General features: G+C 42.6%; 2 protein-coding genes across 17 annotated transcripts in view; one reads left to right on the forward strand and one right to left on the reverse strand.

Annotated features, from left to right (window-relative positions):
* Positions 1 to 4,308, forward strand: part of REXO5 (RNA exonuclease 5) — a 43,899-nt gene extending 39,591 nt beyond the window's left edge. For 5 of the 9 annotated variants that reach the window (XM_036824713.1, XM_036824712.1, XM_036824715.1 and 2 more), the window contains exons 19-20: positions 607 to 725; positions 2,917 to 3,195. In XM_036824713.1, coding sequence (XP_036680608.1) covers positions 607 to 725; positions 2,917 to 2,998 — 201 coding nt within the window. In that variant the 3' untranslated portion in view covers positions 2,999 to 3,195. Of the gene's footprint in view, positions 1 to 606; positions 726 to 2,916 lie in introns of all 9 variants that reach the window. The other 4 variants (XM_036824719.1, XM_036824717.1, XM_036824718.1 and 1 more) reach the window with 2 other exon arrangements.
* Positions 4,309 to 12,978: 8,670 nt separating this feature from the next.
* The window catches only part of DCUN1D3 (defective in cullin neddylation 1 domain containing 3), a 33,449-nt gene continuing 21,676 nt past the window's right edge, over positions 12,979 to 24,751 (reverse strand). For 7 of the 8 annotated variants that reach the window (XM_036826606.1, XM_036826612.1, XM_036826609.1 and 4 more), the window contains 2 exons: positions 15,067 to 15,602; positions 12,979 to 13,776 (listed from right to left, as the gene is read on the reverse strand). In XM_036826606.1, the coding sequence (XP_036682501.1) occupies positions 13,293 to 13,776; positions 15,067 to 15,497 (915 nt within the window). In that variant the 5' untranslated portion in view covers positions 15,498 to 15,602 and the 3' untranslated portion in view covers positions 12,979 to 13,292. Of the gene's footprint in view, positions 13,777 to 15,066; positions 15,603 to 17,456; positions 17,529 to 24,751 lie in introns of those variants that run through there. The other variant, XM_036826613.1, reaches the window with a different exon arrangement.

Consider the following 24,751-nt stretch of genomic DNA (forward strand, 5'->3'; position numbering starts at 1 on the left):
GTCTTTAGTGATCTAGGGTTTCCTGAAGTGTAGTACATACATACACAATATGATTTTTGGTGGTCATAGATGGACCTCTTTTTTTCACTTTTATTGTTATGAACTTGTTTTTCTAACATTCATTAAAGTATGCAACCACCACATTGAACGTGTGATTTCATGGATAGTATTACTTAGACGAAGCTATGGAAGAAATTGACTCACTTTAAAGAAAACCATTAGGGAATATGCAACAGAAGGGTGAAGATAGAAGGTGAATGGTTTAAGTTTGGGAAGCCCTGCCATAGTCTAATGTCCCACACTTAGCAGATGAGAAATAGACACCAGAGCTAGTGAGTGACTTTGCCCAGGTCACAGAGATACTTAATGTCAGAGGCCAGACTAGAGCTCTCCTTAGTGATTTGGTTTCCCTAACTCAGGACCCTAAACTGACTTGGAGGTCTGGGGATGCTGGAGTGGACAGGGAGCCCTGCAGTATAGACTCTGGCTTCAGACTGAGGATTTGTACAGAGCCTTTCCTGGGAGCCTGAGGAGGAATGTTGCAGTCCCTCCAAAGGTCAGCGGTGGGTACTCTGACTGAGTGTCAACACCTGGCTTTGATTCTAGATGGTGAAGGTGGACCACCCAAAGATAGCAGCCTGGCGCTGGGGCAGGAAGATAGGAAAGCTCTACCACAGCCTGTGCCCAGGCACCCTCTGCCTCATCCTGCTGCCAGGAACTGAGAGGTAAGGACTGAAGGGTTGCCCCTTCATGATTCTGACCTCTGGACTCTCTGGACTTAAGCTTTTCCTGGAGAAAAGCCTTTTGTTGACGTCCAGGCACATAAACGAAAACTGAAATGAATCATCTCTTAACTCTCACAGTTCTAAGAGAGAGGTACTGTATCCCCATTTTACTCATATTTGCTCTTATAACTACACTTAGTGGTCCCTCAGGGAGACAGCTCATCCCAGTTTAAAGGCAGAGGTCTTAGGTCCTGCAGCCTCTCTGGAACAAGAGCCACTTGAGTAAAAATGGTCAGGAAGTTCTAGGGCAAGGCCCAGGCTTAGATGTGACTAGAACCTACCTTTCCCACATATCAGGAGTGTGTTCCTGCCTTCCCTGCCCTTGCCCCCTTTACCATTTCTGTTAACTTTTAAGAGATAGGGCCTGTTTTGCTGTTTCTAAGCCTGAGGAATACTGGAGCAGGACTCTGGGTCCAGTCCCAGCTGTATCACCCATCTCTGCTGACAAGTAGTGGCCAAGCCACTTTCCCACTGTGGATCTCAATTTCCCTTTGGTAAAATGAGGGATTTGGAGTAAATCAGTAATTTTCAAACGCTTGAAACTATAAAACCCTTTCTTTAAAAGAAAAATTGATGTTAAATCTTTACTAAGGCATAAAGATGAGCAATTCTGAAATGGATGAGTAGGTATATTCATGAATGTGTATGCTGGGAGAGGAGAGAAAGAGGGCTTTTTTTGAAAAAAGCACAGTTTGAAAATCACTGGATTGTATTATTGCTAAAGTCCCTTAAAATTCTGACATTCTAGGATTCTGTCACAGGCCCAAGGTCCCAGGTGGCAAAACATGAATGCCTCAGGCCTTGAAGCCTGGATCAGAAGTTAACTTCCTATCATAAAATTCTTCTGACATGTATTAGGGCCACTAGTGAAACAGGCTACCTGCTGGGCAGCTTGAGAGAATTACTGTCTCTGAGAAACAGAAATAAGTACTAAGTTTTACAGCAAAAAAAAAAAAAAAAATCTTAGACTGATACACTTCAAACAGGCTTATGGGTAGACTTAACAGCAAGAGGTTTAAAAGTGACCAAAAATTGCCAAAGAAAGAAAAAAGAAAGCTCTTTGTTTAAGAGCTTGGACCCTGAGAGGCAAACTTGCCTGCATAAAACTTCTCAGAGCCAGTGCATGGAGGTAGGGGTAAAATAGGGGTTTTCGTGTACCAAGTGGAATACTTAGCTTGTAGTTCCCCATTGTGTAGGTAAACTAAGCCAAGAGAGGGCCAAAGCTTTCTTCTTCCAGAAGTAGCTGGGATGTTCTCAGGGGATGAGGGCTTAGAGGAGGGAGCATTGGGTCAAGGAGCAAAAAAGGCTTAGGTTCGGACTGAGGCAGAGGTCCTAAGGCATGTTTGACAAGTCAGGAGAAAACTCTGGAAATAGCAAATCATGTAGTAACAAAACCTGCTGTTACTCCTTTGTTTTAAAAGTTGCACTCTGATTTCCATAGCCATAATGATCAAACCCAGCAGCAGGAGCGTGTATTTCCCCAGACTATAAGCTTGCTGTGTGACTGACTTCTCTGGGCCTCATCTGTGCAGCTGTCTCCATGATGCCAGCAGATAACACTTGGGAAAGGGTAAAAGTGGCTCAGGAAGAAGGAGTAGCAAGGAGAGTAGAAGGTTTCCTTGTGCTGGGAGCCTGACTCAGCTCTTAATCCTTATACTTCTGGTGACTGCTAAAATTAATACTGAAAACATTAATAATTGCTATAATCCATCAAACCCTTAATGTGTCAAGTGCTGCTAAGTGCTTTTATATGCAGTTTTGGTTAAGGTTGTTGAATCTCCATTTAACAAGATGAGAAAAAAGCTCAGATTAAGCAACTTGCCTAAGGTCACCCAGCTAGTAAGTTGAAGAAACTGAGTCTTAGTTTGAGATCATTCACCCTTAGTTGAGATGTGCCTCACATCTGTTAAGTGGCAGAGCTATGATTTGATTCTAGGCATCTGGGACTAGTCAATATTCTTTCCATTGGACCATTTTCAGCAGGCAGCTTTCCATAAGCTGTCTACCTGCCTGCCCCCTGCCCCATGGCACATACGCATATCAAAAAAAAAACCTTTTTCCTCTACCTTAGTTTATAACCATTCATTCAACCCTGTCGACAAAAACTATCTTTACTCCTCATCTGTTGCAGCACTCATGGATCGCTCTCTGGCCTAGGACTGATGGGAATAAAAGATGAAGAGGAAAGCAACAGCCCAAACAAGTGTTTGTGAGTCTGCCCACCATTTTCCATGTGCCATTTCTTAATCCCTCGTGGGCAACAGCAGAGAATTTGGTCAGGCTGCAGGCACTCCAGAGGCTGCCAGACCTCTATATAGTAGACAGTCTGGGGAAACATTGTACCAGCTTAAGGAGTCTAGTCCATTTATATGAAATGTACAAATTTTCAATAAATGCCTAAAATTCAGACATTCCTCATCTTAAGACAAGGTGAGGGGAGGAAACCAGTTTGTACTTTCTTTGTGTCAGTGGGTTTATACACAGGTATTACAGCAGGTGCTTATTTCATGTAGCGCTCCTATTAAATGGTATACCGTATATAGGTAAGGAAACCAGGAGGAGTGACTTCTCTGTGGAGAAAACCCAGGTATTACGTAGTTTGTCAAAGTGGTAACATCTGTGAAGCAAATTTCTGTAAGGCAAACTGTTTTCTATTAATGGCTTTTATAACACTGAAGGAAAAAGATAGGCTGACTGCGAATCTGGCAGGTCCACCAGAGCAAAGTTGAAGACTGACTCTTGTAGCTTTTAACCAATCCAGGAAGCCCCCTTTCAATTCAATTTTCAGGAATGCTTCCTTCCTTTTGGAGTGAGACTGCAGTGTTACCCTTTACCAACAGGTGCCTCCATCACACCAGAGCTCCCCCTTAGAAGCTTTAATTTCAGTAAAAGCCTTTGCTTTTTTTTTTTTATCAACTCTCAAATTGTCAACATTCTGTGTTGGAAAGGACATGGGCACAGGCACACACAGTTCCAAAACAGAGGTATTAGCTGCCCTCCAGAAAAGATGAATTAATCTGGCATGTAGTATGTATCATTACAAAAAATCTTGTAAATTTCTCTCTACACTGGGACCCTGCAATTCCACTTCTAGAGTAATATCCTCAAAAACATGTATGGAGGAGATGTCATGGGGTTATTCAGTGGAATTCTAGGTAGCTATTTTTAAAAATTATGTGTGTGTGCACGCACATGTGTGTGTAAATAAAATCTCTAGTGAAAGAGATCTGCAAGAAGCAGCAGTAGACCTCTGGATCCAAACTGCTAGACTCTGAATTCCAGCTTTCCTACTTTTTAGTTAGGTGAGCTTGAATTACTGTAAATTATTTATCATCTCTGTGCTTGGTACATAATAATGGTATACATCTTATAGGATTGTTGTGAAGATGAGATTGTGCATTTATAGTATATTATAGGTTGTATAAAGCATGGAGAGTTACAGGATAATCTGTATAGTTTGAGTAGAAAAAAACTATACAAAGATATGCACAGCCTTGGAACAAAACCTGGAAGGCTATATACCAAAATATGAACAGTATTTGTCTCTGGCTGGTGGGATTGGCAGATTTGATTTTACCAAATGCTCTTCTGTATATAGGCCGGTTTTTTTTTTTTTTTAAATCAGCATATATTGCTTTCATAGTTAGAAAAAAATAATTAAAATAACTCTCAAGGTTGGGCATTTGAGGCAGTGTTTAATCCTTTAAATGCAACTTCTATAAGATCTGGAAGTTGGGAACCAGGAGCCAGAACTGAAGCTCTTGATTTTGGATGAAGTTCCCCTGTAAAGAGCGAAGTTCCCCAGGTATACTGCTGACATCAGCTGCAAGGCCTTGAGAACATCTTGAAACAATGTTGGCTGGATTCTTTCCCCCTGCAGCTGAGCTCCAAAGCTGTGGGAGTTTAGCTGCTGTTTACCTCTTGAGACTCCAGTCCTGAGACACAAAGTAAGTGTCTGTCTAGGTTGGCACTTCAGCTGTGCTCCTGGGCCAGTCACTTAACCTTGTTTGAGTCCATTTCTGCAGCTGTATAAAATGAGGATGTATCTACTTTTAAGGATTATTATGAATATTTAAAGATTCAGTTTGTGGAAAATGACCAAATAGTGGGATATGTATGAATTATTTGCCCTCTCTGAGCCTGTTTCCTCATTTTGTTTTTTATTTTTTTAATTTTGGCCATGCCACTCAGCTTGCCAGTTCCCTGACCAGGGCTTGAACCCCGGCTACAGCAGTGAAAGCATGGAATCCTAACCACTAGACCACCAGGGAGCTCCCTTCAGTTTCCTCATTTTAAAGATGGCAACATTAGTACCTACTTCATAAGGTTGTTGTGAGAATTAAATTTGGGAAACCTACATTTTATTGAGGATCATCTTCCAACTGCACATTCACAGAGCAGATGAAGGTTCCCTGTGCCAAGAGCACTCCCTCTGCTCCTAGGAACAGCCAAGGCCATTCCTTTTCCTGGGTGGGTGGGGGTGGAAGTTTCCCCACAGGCCCCCAACTCTAGAACTCTACAGAGATAGGCCTGGACCATAAGGTCTCTGAGGCCCCGGTCTGCACACACTGTTCTTTCAGCTGATGCTCCCACCTTTTGGAAGGCAAAGCTGCCAACTTGGCCTCTTGCAAAACACACATTCCATTCATAAGTGCGTTTGTGCATTTTTCCTCCCACACCCTTCTAGGCAGCCAATGCAGAGCTGCCAAGACAGCTGCAGGAGCAGCTTCTCATTTGGGGGGGAAAGGCAACTTGAAGGGTTTTCACAGAACACTTGGCTTAGGCTTTGATCGTATTACTCCCCAACTTTCTGGCCTCCTCACCCATAGTGGGGTTGTTTAGTAGGACACTCAGCCGTGTCATTTTCATTGCCTTTTGCCCCCCTTTTTGTAAATTCTCTTCCCTATTATAAAGGAAATCCATTAATGGAAACTTGAAAAATCTAGAAAAGTTAAAACCATATCTAATCCCACCACTCAGTCAATGACTGCCCCTGTTTTACAATCTTCTATCATACTTTTTCCATTATTCAAAAGCAGTTTTTAATAGCTGCATAATATTCCAACATGTTGATGCGTGCCATAATTTCTAAAACAGTCCCCTATGGTTGGCACTAAGTTGTTCCCAAATGATGCTGCCAATCATATCCTTGCACATACATCTTTGGCAGATAATTATTTCTTGAGGAAAAATTCCTAGAAGTGAAATTACTGGGCTTTTTCAAAAAGTATGAATACTGAAGGATTTTTTAATTCCAGGAAAGTTTTTACCTTGTGTTTGCTAGCATCGATTTGTTTCAAATCTTTGTTAATTTGACAGATTAAAAAAGTTTTTCATTATAGGTTTAATTTCTGTTTATTTGAATACCCTTTAGATTGTCATCTGCTATTTTTTCCAGAAGGTTTTGGCCAATTGTTTTTCTTTAGAGAGTTGTCCGTATCCTTTGCTCATGTTTCTGTTGTCTTTTCCATAATGGATTTTCCATTCTGAATTTTTAAGGTCTCTTTACACATTAAGTATAGGGTCCATTTGTCAATTATTGCAAAAATGTTTCTAGTTTTTTAAGGTAGTAAGTATTAGAAGTTTGTTCTTGTCTTTCATTTTTTTCTATTTGCTTTTATGCTTAAAACATTTTGACTGATCCAGAGATCAACTTAATACTCATTGATAATATATATTACATACATATATTGTTTTTTTAATGATTTTTTACACATATACCTTATTCCTCCTGGAACTTATTTTGGCATATGTAACTTTCCCCCAAATATTTAGATTTTATCCAATTATCTATCTTTACTCAGTAAAGGAGGCTGCATTATTTATTATGTAAGTCTGTGTATACAAGAGCCTTGTGTCTATGTGTTCTTCTGTCTTGTCTTAACACTAGTACCATTTTATTTTGTAGCTCTGTATTGTAATAAACTAGCAATTTCAGCAGCACCACCCCAGATAAACATGGGCCCATAGAGTCCTCATCAGCATGGATTAAAGAACACTATGCAGAGTTAGGTGCTCTGCTGCTTCCTGCATTGCTGCCATATTCCACTACGACTTTCTTAGCACCCCTAAGGTAAGAAGAGAATCAAGGTTGGAACATTACATAGGAAGAATGTTAAACCCACATAAGAGCCTTATGGCTTTCATAAGACAGGGCATCCTTGGAAGTCATAGCAAAGGAAAGGAAGTGGGAGAGGTTAGGCTGGCTCTCTTGCCTTAACTTCCCAGGCAGACTAACTCTTTAGGACCTAGGTCAAAATCCAGAGCTAAAGAATGACTTCCAGAGCTAACCCAGCCATGTGCTTTGGCAGCTGGATTTGGGAGGAAGGAAGAGGCCAGTGCTGAGTTGACTACTGTTCTCCTCTGAACCCTCAGCGCTACCTTCAGTATACCATTCCACATACTGTTATGCTTATCTGGTGATAGTGTGAATTAATTGCTTATCCCTCATCTAGTCAAAAATTGGATTTTAGCCATACAGCACCATGACAACACTTTGAATAGCTCCATGTTCTATATAAGCACCCAAATCAGTAAACTTCACTTTATTATTCCCCACACCTCTATTTGTAAGGCCTTGGCTGGGCTCAGTAACTCAGAAGAGCCAAAAAAGACACAAGCCCAAGAGCCAACTGGGAAAATAAGTACATGTTTTGAAGGTTTACTTTTTTAAGTGAGGAAAAAGTCACCCCCTAGATTTCCTTCCAGCCTCCATCTGGTGCTGACCTTGGTAATATGAGAAGAAAAGAAAAATTCCAGTTCATTGAGGAAACCTTATAACCCTCTCCTAGCTAGAAAGAGGAGGTAGTCATGACTCCTAAGCCCTTTCCAACTGAAAAGAAAAATAAAAGCACATCTCATGCCACCACTGTACTTATTTTTAGGAGATACCTATATGAGGCTGGCTGGGAATCTTTGGGAAGGCCACTAGGGCCTGCATCAAAGGCCCTACTTGGCCTTTAAGATGGCTAGCCAATAGCTTTCCTGAGCATAAACAATAACTAGACAGACAATACAATTAAAGGAAGCTAAGATGTACCACAATTAGACTTCCGGAATGTAAGAGCCAGATGGAGCCATCAGGGATCATGGTAGTCTAAGCCCCCCATCCTCCCAATTTGGCACAGCGGGAAGTTGAGCCCCCAAGAGGGGCAGTGACTTGTGAAGGGTTGTGTGTGACCATGCCAACCTTCTTCTCTGGATTCCCTGCATTACTCACCTAACAGCCTTTTGGAAACCTTAAACTTATGTGTCTTAGGTGCTTTATAAATCACAGAAGTTCTTCTAAATCCTATCATCACTGATAGAAGTAAGTCTCTTGATTTTGCAGATAACTAAAAGGAAACGCAGAATTTAACTTGCCAAAGGTCACAGAGCAGTAGCACTTGACAGTTTTCATCTTGCCTCCTTTGCCTTAATCACTGCCAACCTAATAGATGTAGGAGCCAACCATTTAGAACAGTGTTCACTTTTTATTCTTCAAGGGAATTGACGTCAGCTGCTAAGGTAAGACTGTTTAGGTAGTGGCCCTGTGAGGACTCATTTGCTTCTTGCCTACAAGTCCTGGGACTCCAAAAGCCATTAAGCTTGGTGAGTGGGAGGTCAACAATCCATGTTTGTAGCTGGGGATCCTGTACCATCTGGATTATTTTACAGAGCACAGGATTCGCCATCCAGTATGTTGGTGGAAGAGGCTCCTGGTGGGTAAAGCTCACCCCAGAATGAAGTCACTGTATTTTTGTTTTTGTTTTTTGCAGAATTGTCAATAGTCAAGTAAACAAATTTATTAAGTCCAACAGCAGGTTACCTTCCAAGTAAAAAAGTGACAATAATGTGTGTAACAAGTTAATAAAAATATTCAAGGAGCCATTTGGAGAGTGCAACAGTGCAGAGAATAAAAATCAAAGTATTGACTTTTGTCAACAAATTTGTACAACTTCAAGAAACAAACACACTGGTCACAAACCAAGAGGAATCCACAAAGGTGGAGGGTCACCTGAGTAGTGGACTCATCACCTCAGCGGGTTAAGGCAGGGTATCTTATTTGTAGGACCAATTTATCCAAGCCCCATTTGGCCTATTGCTTCAAATTCCCCCTTTGAAACCTAGAATCATATTCATTAGTGCAACAGGTAAGAGCAATTAATAACAGACTCGGGGGCTGGGACCAGGGTCAGAGGGTAGACACTTCTGCCAGGATAAATGTGTGTTGGGAATAAAACCACAGCAGCTGCTGAATGGCTTCCTTTGGCAATATCCAAGATTTGTGTTGAAAGTTTCTACTAGGGAAGGTGGGTGGTGGAAGAGCAGGCTCAGTTTCCAAGAAGAGAAATAGGAGGATGTGATGCCCTAGCACCTGAATCAGAAGCAGAATCTGATGGTTACTCAATTTTGTCTTTCAATGAGGAAAAACACCTGCAGATCCTCACTGTAAGGCAGTGCCAGTCAAGGTGAACCTGGATATATGCTATAATTACAGCTTAGCAAAGGAGTAAACTCTGAAGGGGAAGTGGGTGGGAACCCCTCTATATGAATCAGAAAACAGACTGTGGATTAAGAGGAAGATCAATGTCATGTGTTCTCAAATGAGTCCCAATTAACACTTTAATGACTTAATAGTCCATTTAGTCCATCTTCTTTAAACAAGATACTGCTGGAGTCCCCCAAGGAAGACCCTGTCAATTACCAAGATGTTCAGGTCATCACTAACCAAACATAAGACAGATATGGCAAAGCGGGCTACTACGGCAAAACAGCAGCTTTCTTCCAGCCCTTATAATTGTGTAATTGGGTCTACCTTTGGGCTTCACTGCACTGAAGACTTTAAATGCGGCAAACCAAACACAGTCCTAAATACAGATCTTCTGTTTTGTTTTTTAAACTTATACCAGGTCCTTATCCCAGTAATTTCCTACCGTTGTTTAAATTTGGCATGGTATAGTATATGAGGCCATCGTGTGAACTGTGGAGTCCCACACCCTGCAGGCTCCAGCACTGAGGACTGAATTTTGCCACCAGTCCCTGGGAGATCCGTACTGTTTAAAAGACCAAAAATAATGTGTGGCTTAATCTTTCTTCCTTTCCAAGAAGGCTAGTTTGTGCCTTCCTTAGGGAAGTTTAATTTTGAAAACACTGCCTTGTACGTTTTCTATTGGATTTCCTTGGGCCTGAGGGCTTGGTTGAAATTTGGATCTTTACCCAGCTCTAGATTTTTTTTCTTATCAGAAGGGTAGAAATGGGATCTTGGACCCAACTCACACATGTGAGCACATCTGGCAGGGAGAACTGCTGAGACAACTAGCTGAAGCATAGCAAAGTGTCATTACAGGAGGCAGGGCTAAGAATGATACATTCAAATTTGGCAGGGATAGGGGAAGAGCAGTTCAGTGAAGCACACTTCATCTCATACAGCTTTCTAATCAATTGCTAAAGAAATACCACAGAAGCTCACACACAAAACCACTGCCAAAAATCAAGCAATTTCCCAACATATTCAGTTTGTTGTGGCCACTCTGATATTTGCCTATTTTCAAAATGGCATCCACATCCTGCCCCTCTCCACACCACCACACCACTCTGGTGTCATATTGTTAAAGTGAAGGGTGCACTGGCTTACTTGAGGGGCATGCATTGACCTGTGCAACACAATTACTGCTCACTCATTAAGCAGCAAACCTATCTCTAGGTGAAGAAGAACAGGGACCTTTTATTTCCCACAAGTGCAACTGCAAACCCTACACACACACACTACCTTGGATCCCTTTGCAGAAAACTGCTTTTCATGAGAAAGTTAAGCATTGGCCCAGGCTACTGCAGAAGCTTGAATTCCTTGCATTAAGAACTCAAACCTGGAAGGAAACTCCCTCCCTGACCATTCCCTTTTCAGGCTTCTAATTTGCATTTTTGCAACAAATAGACCATTAAATATATAACCCAAAATAATTTTTTTAATGGTTCTTTTGTTGAGGAAGCTGAAGAGCTGAATTAAAACAAAAAAACAAAAAACCACCCATCATAGCACACCTAATGCATGGAATCATGCCTTCTTACAGGCTGGGGAAAGAATCCAGTTCCTCCAGAGTCCTCAGGATATTCAGCATCTACCTCTTTTGTGCCCTTCTCTCCATACACCCTTCTGATCTGAGACAGAAAAAGCCTTACCTGGCTAGGAGCAGCCTGCCTTTACCCTTATTCAACCTCTACCCGATCCAGAATTGGGAAAAACTGGGGGTTGCACACTGACTGGATGAAAAGGCAGTCTTGTTAACACCTCAGTCTAGGTGCCCTGACTACAGTTGAGCCACAGAACCTGCTAGGACCTCTGGAAACTCTTTATACAGGGATCTTGTGTCTTAGGCTAGAACAAAGCCAGACATCTGGACTGGGACCCTCGTCAGCTTTCCAGCAGTATTGCCAACCTACTGTGGCTGACTTTAAAGTTTCCCATCCATCCCTCTAAGAAGGGGCAACTGTCAGGGTTAGGATTCAAAAAAGAAAATCTAACTTCAAATATGTTCCCTATTGTCAATACCAATTTTAGAAAAACATCGACTGCAGAAACTCCTTAAATCATTTTTGTAAATATGGGAGCCCAGAGCCATAGGCTACTAATAAAGGAACTCAAAATAAGTGATTCCTGCCCAGGCTGAGAAACATATACCTGGGAGGGAGATGGGGGTAAGTTGGGGGAGAAAACTCCAAATGTTTAATAGACAAACTCTTCATTACCTCAAGAGTGTAAATATTTTTTTATTTAAAAGATTCCCTTTTCAATCTGTTCCAAAGTGTTGGAAGCTGAACAGTACAAGTTCCTGCCACCCACCCTTCCAGTACAGTTTTATGAGGACACTTTTTTTTTTTAATGGAAAAATAACAAGAGGACCCTCTACTGAAACCAGGTAGGACCAGAGTCAGCTCCTGTGTGGCAGTTTGGCCAAAGCTGGCCTTATGGAGCGAGCACGCAGAGGAGTCTGGGGAACTGGGACTCCCTCTTGTGAGGAAAAGGCTGAGAAAATTAATCTCTTTAATGAAAATGGTCCAAATTCTGATTCAAAAGCCTCCATTATGATGTTCCCTGGCACTCTTCTTATACTATATATATTGAAGGCTCCCTTTTATAGCCAGTTTTAGCAGGCAAAGAAACAAAGAAATATAGATACATATATGTGTATATATATATATTTTATATAGGTAAAATATATACATATCTTATATATGTATATATACATATTTGGGGGTAGGAAAAGGAGAGGTGGGTCATGTAAACCTAAACAGTCATCACATTACCCCAAATGAGCCTGACATTAACAAAGAAGAAAATAAATAACCTCTGGGGGTTAAGTGACAACATGGGTGCAGCAAGAAGGGAAAGGGCACACGTTTTAACTATTAAATACATTTTTATATTTGTTTGGCAGAGTTCAAGCCAGCCCAGGCTTCTGCACTTGCCAGACAAGTAAGCTGATGATACTCAATTAAAAAAAAAAAAAAAAAAAAAAAAAATTCAAGCAGAGCTCCATACCACAGTTTTCCTTCAAGTCAGTTGGCCGGCAGGCACAGTTTTCTGACCACCAGGAACAGAAACTTTGGCTCCAAGGCAAATGAAAAAAAAAAAGTATTTCCACTTACAACGTGAAAATACAGAAAGTTCATCAAAGAAAGAAAACTATCAAAGTCTACTTCCAGCAAAACTGAGGTAGCACTGCTTTCTCTGCATTCAATGCTTAAGTGGTTCTCAGTACAATGTGTTCTAAAAAAACCGCTCACTTGACTGACAGGTGCAGCATGTTGATGGATAAACTCAACATGAAATGCAATAGGTCAAAGAAGGAATGAGCAAGAAGTGAGGAAAATAAGGGTTTCAGATAAATTAGCTTAAAAGGGGGTTGTCACCAGACTACAAATGCTCTTGGCTGGCCTTGGCTCTCCAAGAGCTTTAAATCGCCTGGGAATTAATGCAATGTGGTTAACAGTTAACACTGCTATTCAACTCTGTGTAAATCTTTTAAAATAATTATTACAACCTAAATTCAACGATGTAAACAGCACTACACACAGTACAGACCTGCCCTGAAAAACAAGAATATGCAAAACTGAGATCTGGCACTGTATCGTTTTGTAATGATAATTCAACCTAACTGTCCCATTCCCCCGCTCCCTGCTCTACACCCTCCCCTACCCCCCCCAAAAAATCTAATTTGTGCAAGAAGTGGCAGGCTTATTCTATCTGAAGGCTTCAAAAAAAAAAAAAAAAAGATACACAACATGTAGCCAGGTTCAAATATTTTGGGGGACCCTCCCCCCAAAAAAGAAATAACCAAAATAACCAAAAAGTGAAGAAAGTGCCTAAAACATGATACAGCATTTTAGAGCCCTTTCAGATACAAGGCAGAGAAAGGTGTAAAGTAGAAAATATCCGGATCTTCAGTAATTTCCAGAAAGGTCCAATTCCTTGGTTGGCTGCAGGGCAGCGGGCAGATCCTTGCTGCTGCTCCTGAGACAGAGCCACTAAGTCTGCTCCTCGGGACATAAGCCCTCGGGCCCTGAGCTGAGTGCACCTCTCCCTTCCCCTTCTCTTTTCCTTCGCTCCATTTCCCACTCCACAAAGGTATCAAAGAGACTTGGCCAGGCCTCATCTTCACTGTAGTTGCTGAGGTCAGGGCCAATCACCTGAGTGAAGTTAAGGAACATGTTCCAAGTGTCCCTGGAGATGCCCTTGATCCCCGAGGGGTTCTCTGTTAGGAAGTTTAGCCACTGGTCCAATACTGGAGGATTGTTCTGGGTAAAGACTAGTTTCCACAGGGCAATGGCTATTTCCCGATGCAGTGACCGCTGCCCTTCTTCAGAGTCCAGGCCGAACTGAAATGTAAACCGGTAGAGATCCTTGAATTTATCCTCTTGTTTGGCTTCTGTTAAGAGGCTAGGGAACCGTGCACAGATCCCATCAATGCTGTCTGCACTTATTGCTTTGCAGCCATCAAAAAACTCCTTCCTGCAACAGGAAGGAGGGGGCACAATTAATAATTGTAAACGGTATCATTTACTGAGAGGCAATATAGTATCATAATTAAGAGGGTAGCTGTGAGGCTGTCTGGATTTGAATGCCAACTCCTCCGCTAACTGTAGTCCTATTTCTTCATCTGCCAAATGGTGAGAATACTACCTTACTTCATAGGGTTCTGGTGAGGACTAAACAAGTTAATGTGTCAGCTGCTTCTAATAGTGCCTGGCACATGGTAGACAGCTGATGATGGTTCATTCATTCATCTATTCATCTTTCCAAAGCTAAACTCAAAGTCTCCTGCTCCATGCTCTGTTTCCCATTCTGCAACAGTGATTAAGCTGTAGACTCTCCTCCAAGATGGGGAGTCTCTTCCTGTTTTCCTTTTGATTCTCTAGGGGTTGTTTGTTTTTGGAATATTTTTGGTGACTGCCAAGGGAAATTTTTGGAGCCAAAGATTCTGGATGAACCTGGGTAACTCTGCCACCAGAGATCAAAGTTCTGTTATTAAAAAACAAAAATTGAGTATGTATTTTTAACATCTATATAACACTTTTAGTTTACAACATGGTCTCACATTGATCATCTTCTCGGAGATTTCTGCAACTGCTGAAGATAGAACGTCTGAGGTCTGTCGAGTAACCTACCCAGGGACTAAAAATTTTATCAAGGGATTCTCAAAGTCAATTCTTCTTACTTACTTATAACCCAGTGCTCTGGAAACCACACCTTGCAGTGACCCTGCCATGTTGTCTCCCACAAACAACCTCTACAGGGATGCATGACCATGACAATGTACACAACTACTGGTTGATAACTAGGGTCAGCTGTCCTTGTTGGCGCATAGGCTGGCTAAGGGTAATGTGCGGAGAGCTAGAAGGGGCAACTGGCTTCATGCAGTTACTGAAGCACATCCCCAGTGGCACTCACTATACTGGCACTCAATGCCTAACACATGATAGGTGTACAATAAATATCGAGTGAGGAAGTGAGTGAATTGACAAGTACAGGAGTGAAAGAAAAGATAAAAGTCAAACAGCAGTGGGGTGGGGCAGCAGCTTGGCAACATGGATTATTCCTCATTTAACTTCAGGCAAGGAGGGTTGCTGCCCAGTTGTTCAGAGGCTGAATAGCTTTAGAGAAATTGGTCAGAAAAAGAAAATAAGATTTACCCAAAACCCTATGAAGCCAACCCAGTTCTATCCTAGCTGGGCACCACTGCTCAATGGTGCTCTCTTTCCTCCTCTGATCACCTGGTGACATGAAGTATTTGTGACTAACCTGGTGAATTTGCACATGGTAGCAGCCTGGAACTTCCAAGCCAAGAGCAGCACTCGAAATTCCGTGGGGTCCACACATAGGTCATTGCAAAAGCGCTCCATGCCTTCCTCCAAAATTGCATCCTCCCGCTCATCCTTATAGCGCCTGAACAGTTCTTCCAACCTCTGCAAGGAAGACTCCTCGGCATTTGACCTGGGCTCCCTCCCAGCATCTCCTGAGGATGTTGGCAGCTGGCAGGTCTCAGTAGCAGCCTCTGCCTTCTTGGTCCCATTGACAAGGATATCCCCACCTGGCTTGCCACAGGCTGGCAGCTGTTCCTCACGGTGGCCTGCACCCCGCCTCCCGTGTGACTTGCTGCTGGGGTCACGGTCTCCATTCTTGCTACCCAGAGTTGATGAGGGATTCTTGCACTTGGTGACACACTGGCCCATGATGCTGGTGGCCTGGCCTCTAGAGTGGCCCCCTCTGGATTGGATGCCCTTGTTGCCACTGGCCCACGTGCCTCAACATGCCATCAGCCAGAGGAGCCAGCCAACCTGGAATGAAATTAGAAAGCAATCACTGCTGGACAGGGAGACAGAGTATGCAAGCTTCCCTCCAGGGACTGCACACTGGAACACCACTCTGTTTCAATGAGCTAACCATGAACCAGGGGAAATCCCCCAAGTTCATCATCACCTCCCTCGCAAGCCCATACCTTCACCTTGGAAATGCAGTGGTTAGAGCACATATGGAGAACCAATAAGGAAAATTCCTAAAATTCTTAAGGTAACATAGATCACAAAGAAGTTGATTCATGTGCAGAATGCATCAAGGAAGACTATGGTTCTGCCAGAAATATTCCAAAGGAAATTTGTCTTGCCAACTTGCCGTCACATAAGAAAGTTATTTGGACCTGTATTAACCCAGAAGGTACAAATAAAAGGTTCATCTTCTAGTCTCTAATGTCAAAATTCTCAGATGTTCTTTTTAAGTAGGATGAGTAGGAAGAAGGGGTAGCCACATCCAAAACAACTATATAGTTTCATAATGGCCTAAAGATGAGATAAAGAATTTGCAGAGTCAAGACTAACGGCAGAGTCCTAGCCAAATAACAAAGTAAAATTTGTCTTGATTTCTTCAAATTCCTTTCTGGGACCCACCCGCACAGTAGGTGAAATGCCCTTTCTCCACCCTTCCTCTATCCACCTATGGGAGCCATCCACCAAGACTGTTTGTTCTCCACGCCAAGGGTCCCAATCGCTGAGCTTCTTTTCTAACCCCCATCCCTGCCCCCAGCAAGGTGGTATGTAGAGGAAAGTCAAGTTCACACTAAATGTGAATGTCCTGTAGGGCCTGCAGGCTTAGTCTTCCAAGATAGCGTCTCCATTTGAAAAGAAGGGCTGATTTACCCAAATACAGTCTCTAAATGATAGAATAACTGCTAGATGAAAAAGAAAAGTCTGCACTGATACATAACAAACATCACAGTGGTTTATTTATTAAGTAACGAAAAAGTGGTTTTTAAAGAATTGCTAGAAATTTCTGGGCCAGGGATGAGGTGATTTCTCTGAAGACTCTATCTACTCAGACTCTTATTCTTACCTTCAACTAGTCCACTAGAAGATCCATCTAAAATTTAGTACTTATAAAAGTTTGCTACCTGCTATAATAACTGCAGCCTCTGAAATTATAATGTTGATAGAAATTTAGACCAGGAGCCAGAAGTATAGTCGGGAAAGCAGACCAAATCAATGTCAGTCCCATGCCTCTCCAGCTCTAGGGTCAGGGACCTCCACAATCCAAATTCAAAGCTCTAAGGAGACTGGCAGTGGGGCAGAAGGGTGCTTTTAATGGAAGGCTGGAGCTTTAAACTTTACCTAAAGAACTTTAGCTTCCTCCAAATAGTGCTTGGATAAATTCAGAGTTATCTTCAAAAGGAATTCTAAGGGTATGTTCTGAGCGTACAAGTTTAAAATGAAGACCAGAATCATTCCTGTAGTTACTGGAATCACACTGTATTGGGGTGTGTCCCATTGTCCACCTTCAAAGAGAATACATGACAGACGTGATTATACACGCCCTTAAAAAAAGACTCGCAGTTTCACTTAGGTTTCAAAAACACGCTGAAACCCTTAGAAGGGTTTTGGTGTGGAAAATGACAGACCCAAGTAAGTTTTTTAAAGCCTTTTTATGCTTTTAGAATATAGCTAGTAAGCCATAAGCACAACTTGTTACAATTTTAAAAGGTAAGGGGTTAATTCTTAGAAGACCAGCATACAAGGGAAGCAACTGTTGTTCAAGCTGAATTATCTCAAAACAAGCAGGACTATACCATGTGGAGGGTCTGGTTTCCAGATTTGTGTTTCTAAAGACTAAAATGCTGAAAGAAACAAAAGGCCCAAACTTACACAAATCCCACATGCTCACAGACTGGCAACTCTAATTCCCAGGCACGCTGACTCACCAGGGTTTGCTGCTCAGCTCGTGCTGCTGAGGGAAGCCCAGGTACCTGGGAGGATAAGAGGATTTCCTGGTTTCCTACTGACCCACCTATCCCAGGCTACTCACCCCTGCCCCATTGGACAGATGCTGCATTATATCAGCTTCCTCCAAATCCTGGCGCCAAGGCCTTCACATAGGGACAGAACAGATGGGCCTCCCAAGAGGCCCTAATCCATTTACCCAACCAGCCCTCCACGTGAGAGCATCTTTGATGACCTGGCACAGCAGTACCAGCTGAAACCTGAAGGCATTTTACATGCCCAGCAGATGAAAAAAAGGAGGGGGAAATCAATTTAGACAGATGATCAATCAGCAAGTGCTAGAAGGCTGGATCCCTTTCTTCCATTCTGGTCCTTTTCTTTGAAGCAAGTTGTGGTCTCAAGCCAGAAAAAAGTATTTTCAGATATGATGGTAAGTGTGGCCCCCTGATTACTCAATGAGCTCCCTTCTTTTGTGTCTCCTCTTTCTTTGGGAAAATAGTTCTGTACCCAGAGATTTCTCAGGCTCAATCATGGTGCTCAGCCGTGTGTCCCAGGGTGGCAGCACTTCAAGTGTTTTTTTTTTTTTAATAACTACATTTATTTATTTATTTATTTATTTATTTATTTATGGCTGTGTTGGGTCTTCGTTTCGTGCGAGGGCTTTCTCCAGTTGCGGCAAGCGGGGGCTTCATCGCTGTGCGGGAGGTCACTCTTCATCGCGCTGTGCGGGCCTTTCACTATCGCGGCCCCTCCCGTTGCGGGGCACAGGCTCCAGGCGCGCAGGCTCAGTAGCCGTGGCTCACGGGCCCAGTTGTCCCGCGGCATGTGGGATCCTCCCAGACCAGGGCTCGAACCCGTGTCCCCTGCATTAGCAGGCAGATTCTCAACCACTGCGCCACCAGGGAAGCCCCTCAAGTGTTTTAAAGTTGAAAGTTTCCCTGGACCCACTAGCTGTTGGCTAATAGCTAATAATAGTAGTTATCAATTACTGAGCGCTTGATACCATGCCAGGCACTATGTTAAGCACTTCATGGACAATAACACTCATATATCCTCACCACAACCCCATTTAAAGACAGGGAAGCTGAGGCACAAAGAAAATTACCGAAGATCACAAGCAGAACCTGGTATGTCTGGCTTGAGAAACCATGACCTTTCACCACTAGGCTGGACTGCTGAGCCCACCTACATCAGATCACCTCGGGAAAGCCCACCAATGGATGGGTCCCAAGCTCAGGAGTGTCACCACACCAATCACAGAGCAGCGAGTTTTACAATTAGCCACTGGAAAAAAAAAAACCATGGTCTGTGCCCTGTGCTAAGAAGGGTGTCCTAGCCACTGCCCTCTCCCAGGCAAGCATTACGACCGTGATGCAGGCAGGCAAGATGCCGTTAGGTTCAGTCTCACTAGAGGCGGGGACTAGAATTAGTCCAAAGTTCTTAAACCTGTGATGTTTCAGCCCACCAGCATGGTTAAAAGCTTCAGCTCTTAAAGTCCAACTCTGCCACCAGATGTTTGACCCTGATCAAAACCTGTATTTCTTCAACCTGCAAAATGGTATCTACTTCAAAGAGCAGTTGTAAGGATTCAGTCAGGAAACGCAGATAAAGGGTATCTGGCACACACTGTCCTCCACACAGAAAACACTTGATATGACAGCCATTATTAACAGCCGAGTAGTATCTGATTAGCCTGATGGAAGCCCCAGCTTGTCCCATCTGAACAATGGGCTCCAGGCTTTGGCTTCCCCAGGCCCAGACAGGACGCCTACCCTTGCCTTGAGTCATGCAGTTGGGTCTTGCTCAAAAACAGTCTCTTGAACTACAGCACTGACCCTGCTCAAATGCACCACTGGTCAGAAATACCTGGGGGAATCAGATCCTCCATAGGCTAAGACTTGTGAATGATGCTGAATAAAATCAAGCTGGGTATTTGCTGTGCGCTATGGATACTCTGAATTGCTGGTCACTCCCTGTCCCTAACCTGGGACAACCTTCCAGCCAGTTCCAGACTCCATTCCCTTTCCACTAGGTTCCAGCTCTGTAGATCTGCAAAAGACAGGATTTCTAACTTGCTACTTATTTATACTCATTTATACTTCCCAGTGGTCCTCCTGCCACCTCTCTGAAGTGGATAGCCTCAGCACAAGCTGGGCACCCCAGAGCCAAATTTCACTAACCGAGCATCATTATTAATGAATACCACTTTGTATTTGTTAGTACATTATAACAGCTACATATAAATGTAGCTCTATGAAATAATTACCCCCATTTCATAGGAAGAGAAATGGAGGTACACGGAGGTCAACGAGCTATCTAGGAAGGGAGAAACTGGAGCAGAGTAATTAAGAGGAAGAGCTCTGGGAGCAGACAAACCTGGATCTGAATCATGGTGATGGACCAACTTGTGACCATCAGCATGTAACTTTAATGGGACAGTTGTACCTCATCGTCTGGTGGATAGAGTAAATGAGATAACCCATGTAAAATCCTCTGCCCAATACCTGGCTCATAAAAAGTATTCAGTAAGTGTTAGCTTTTATTGCAGTTGTTATTATCACAAAGTTGGTGACAGAATCAAGCCTCCCTTCTAGAACAGTGCTCTTGTCAGCAGCCAGGCCAGGTCTCCTGGGGCAGTTCAGGTATGCTGACGCCCCAAATGCCCACAGCAGCTTTCCTGTTCTTGCAGTAAGTGATTCTGCTCTCCTGTTTCAGCTAAAGTGGCATAAATGAGTGAAATGGAGTGAGAGACAAGGAGGGGTGGGAAGAAAGGAAAGGTAGGAAGAAGAATAAAGGGGGTAAAGAAGCCACAAACCAAGAAACCTACTTCTATGCACAGCTTTGGGGGTTTACTTGAAAGACAGTAACTGCTCAGTTTATGCTGAACTAAGATCAGCCTCCAGCTTTTCTCCTTCAATCTCAGCTCTGACTTTGCCTCTCTCCCTCACTCCTTCTCTGCATCAGCTTCCAGCCTCCCTCCTCCCTGTGCCAGCCCCAGCTGCTGTTCCTGGGGATGGGCTTGGCTGCCTGCCTGGCCCCAGGCCTGGCGCTGGCACTGGCACTGCTGGGCCGAGGGCAATCCCAGAGGTCGTGGTCCCAGTGGATGCTCTGGCTCCAGAGAGCCAGAGAAGAAGAGATCAGGAAACTGTTTCTCTTAGGCAGTTCAATGAAGTGACAATCAGGCAAGTCCCTGTCTTCTAGGACTTACTATCTACCTCTGAAACAGAATCACCTCTTATGGAACAGAAGGACCATGAAGGGCTAAACCACACGAAGACAAATGGAGACAGGAAAGGAGAGCAGAGTGTGGACCAGTGTTATGGAAAGAAAGGTGGAGGGACTGATGAAGAGAAACTGGTATTTGTGGGACATGGGGCTATATGCTTCATATACATCACCTTCAAACCTCACAACAACCTAGGTTGTCAGAGCCCTTACAGATTAGGAAACTGAGGTTTCTTAACCACTTAGCAGTGGGACTAGGAAATAAAACCAGTCTGTCAAGACTCCAAAATCAACTCAATGGGAAAGTTTCACAGAGAATATGAGTCTTGTTCTGGTCCTTCAATGACTGGAAGCATAAAGTGGAAAGGAAGGAGGCAAAGGACCAATCTGCTTGGTCCAAGTTGAGACAGGATTTTAAAATGTTTATTAATAGCAATACCTTTTAAGTTACATGTGTGTATTGAGGAGACTGACATGAATTATCACATTTAACCCACTACAATTCTATGAGGAAGATAATATAACCTTCACTTTACAGAGGGGGAAACTGAACAGAGTTTAAGGGATTTGGCCTGAGGTCATACAGGAAAAGGGATTCAAATCCAGGCAGTGTGACTCTAAACTCACCATTCTACATCACTGGCCTCACTACTTACTGTTCTTTGCTATGATATATGCCAGGATATATCCTTCCCCTAAGGAGATGCTGATGGCCCAAGAAGAAAAGATACATTATCAACACCTGATTGTACTCCAGAGGTACTGAGTCAACAGGAACAGAGTAAACTCCCAGGAAGCCTTCAGTTCTGGTCTGGGATCTCCCTAAGCAATGTGTGCCCTTGAACAAGTCTCTTAACCTCTCTGAGTTTGTGTTCCCATGATTAAAATCCTTCCAAGTCTAATATTCTGGGACTACCTTCACATTTTGGTATCCAGAGAGGCTGAAGTTCTAGATTTGCAAGCCTTCTCAGGACAGGCATTTTGCCTCCACAGTGAGCAGCTCTCATACTTCTTGCCCAAGCCTGTTAGAGCCAAGGGAAAATGAGAAGTCCAAAAAGACAGAGAAACCAGAGCTACTCCAATCTGAACAAGACGTGAAAGATTACACTGTCTTTGCAGGCTTCCCTGTCCTAATCATCTTAGTTTGAACTCTGCAGGGTCAGGAATAGGCCCTGACATATGGAAAATAGAGCAAGCTGGCTCACTGTTATAGCTGGCTGGGAGCTAAAAAACAGGGGGCAAAGGCTGGCACCAAAATCCAGTGTCAGCAAGGCACTTGAGATCTACTCTGATGACTTCCTTGAGAGAAGGAACTGATCCAATCCACTCCTCCCATTCTGTTCCCATCTAGAGTCTGTTCAGAAGCAAGAAGCCACTGACGAATGTTGGTGCAATAAGCACCAAGCAATAAGAAACCCATCTTTCCAACTTCCATCCAAACAGTTTGTATAGCTCGTTGGGCGCATGATTTTACTTCTTACTATATATGCCAGACACCCAGCTGACAGGGGCTGAAGCAGCTGTACTGGCAGAAACCATCCCCCTAGGGAGTCTCAAAGCAAGACCACAAGAGCCTCTTGATCCCAACTGGCAGCTGCAGATGCTGAATGACCTGAGAAAAAGTTGGGAAATGGGTGGTGTCCATTTATAAACTACTTCCTAGAAAGTAAACTTGCAAAAATAACAAGGAGGAAAGACTGAGGGAGTACTTTAAAATGCAAAGTCTTCTGCTTACTGTCATTTGGAACTTGGGATTTACAAGAGCACCTTTGGAGATTAGGTCTTACCTAGAGCTACTTGGGAGGAAAAGCTGTTTCCTCTGCCAAAGCAAATGAGACGCGTCTACTATTTTCATGCTTTTAAAAGACTTTCTGTCCTAAAATGTACTGCAAGCAGCAAGCTAAAACAGCAGTTCCAGTTAGGGATGGGTAGGAACACAAGACTTTCTACATCAACCAATCTCAAAAGTGCGGAAAGAGGGATGGAGGAAAAGAGGGAGGGAGGAAAGGTAAAATTTTTAAAAAAGAAAATAAACCAATTGGTTATATTTCTGTAAAATAATCTTAGGTCACAGGACTAAGACCAGTCAGCTTTGTACAAAAGAATTTTTCTTTTCTTTTTAAAGGGTTCTTACATTCCTTACCTTGCATACTTCAGATATACTAAGGATATATATACAACTGAGGTCTGAGGACTGAAGTCAGTGTGGGCTGGCCAGAACAAATACTACTTGCCAAATACAACCAAGCCAACACACACGTATACTATAAAGTTTCCAAATACCAAAGAATCAAGCATTTTTGGTCTCTGGGTTCCAGAGCTGCTACATGTTTAATCCCACATGACTCAAAACAACCAAAAAAGAGCTGAATTATTCTACTGACCCACACTTGGAATATTTTTGCTGTCACTACTGATCTGGACAAGTCAGACTGTCCACTTATTTGCAAAGTACGCATCATTAACGGGCACCAGATTTCTAGGTTGGCCACTCTTTTTGTTTCTGCACCAGCTTTTTCATTAACTAACTTTCCCTGTTTAAAACCAGAGGGCTGTCTTGGATTTGTGCTCTGTGGTACCATAATAAAAATGGCATGCCTGCTATATGCTATACTCTTTATCTCTGGTTTTAGCTTGGACCTTATCTTCAGGATACAGCCTCATTAGGCCATACTGAAGGTAAAATCACTGGTTAGGCACCACTTCTCTGCTTCCAATTAGCATATGGATACCAGCCACCCTGGAGGTCTACCAGATTGTAGATAATTAGTCCTCAAACACCCAATTACCACATCAACTGTTCACTTTTCAGTCACCTGAGGAATTCAGTAGTCAATAACTGACTGAAAAATAGTTAACTGGAGTTGAGATTTGGTCTTTGCATCTAAGTAAAAGAAAGGCAAGAAAGGAAACTATGAAATGAGTCAAAAGATGAGAAAGGAACCCAATATAAAGATGATAAATGAGTGCATGCAGACGTCTTAGAGGGGCACCTGAATGACCACAAATGTACAGATGTGGTTTCTAGAGCCACATTTCTTCTAAATAGATCTCAGGTTCATCACATGGTAACTAATGTGATGTTTGCTAATTCTTTAAAAAAAAAAAAAATCCAAATTCATTAAGGCCACATTTATCAGTTTTTTCCTAGAGGCCCATGATGGAAGCTGACTGCTAATGCACAGTAGATGGGAAGAGGAAGAGGGACAGAAAAAAGATCTGTATAATAAAAGAATATCTGTTTTCAACCACATCAGTAAGCTGGTCAGAGAACTAAGGCCACTAAGACTTTCTTACCCACTGCCAAATTCAAAAGCATTACATAGTTATTCTGTAAAGTTTAGAAAATACGAAGAAGCATAAAGAGAAAAAAGTCCCCTAGTATCCCACCACCTACAATTAATATTTTGGAGTATATCCTTTCAGTGTTTTATATAAGCACATATGGATGGCACACCTAAGTAATACATGCATGTTCATACTACACACATTGAACTTTTAACAAAACTGGGTTGTATTGTACATTCTATTTTGCAAATTTTTCCATTGAATACTTTTTCATATAAATCTTCTCTCATCAAATGCTTTTAAAAGAGCAGCATTCAATGGCAGTACTGGTGTCACCACTGACACACCAGCTACTTCACATAACCCATAAACTATTTATAGCCTACTACTCAATCTGTCAAAAATTTGGTGCTGCACTGCAGAGGGGTTACAGAAAGGTTGAGACTCTCTGTTAAAACGGATTTAATAGCCAGATAGGTCTTTCATTGATAATTTGTCAATTTAAAATAAACTCTCATTGTTGGACATTTAGTTTGCTTCCAATAGCTCACTATTATAAACAATATTGGGATAATAAGCAGAATAGCAGCTAAAATTCAGCACATTTATAATTATTTCCTGAGAATAAATTCCTAGAAGTGGAACAACAGATCAAAGACTGTGCAAAAAAATATTATATATATAATATTCAATGTGAATTCAAAAAA

Source organism: Balaenoptera musculus, chromosome 15 (assembly GCF_009873245.2).
Source record: "Balaenoptera musculus isolate JJ_BM4_2016_0621 chromosome 15, mBalMus1.pri.v3, whole genome shotgun sequence".
Taxonomy (NCBI): Eukaryota; Metazoa; Chordata; class Mammalia; order Artiodactyla; family Balaenopteridae; genus Balaenoptera; species Balaenoptera musculus.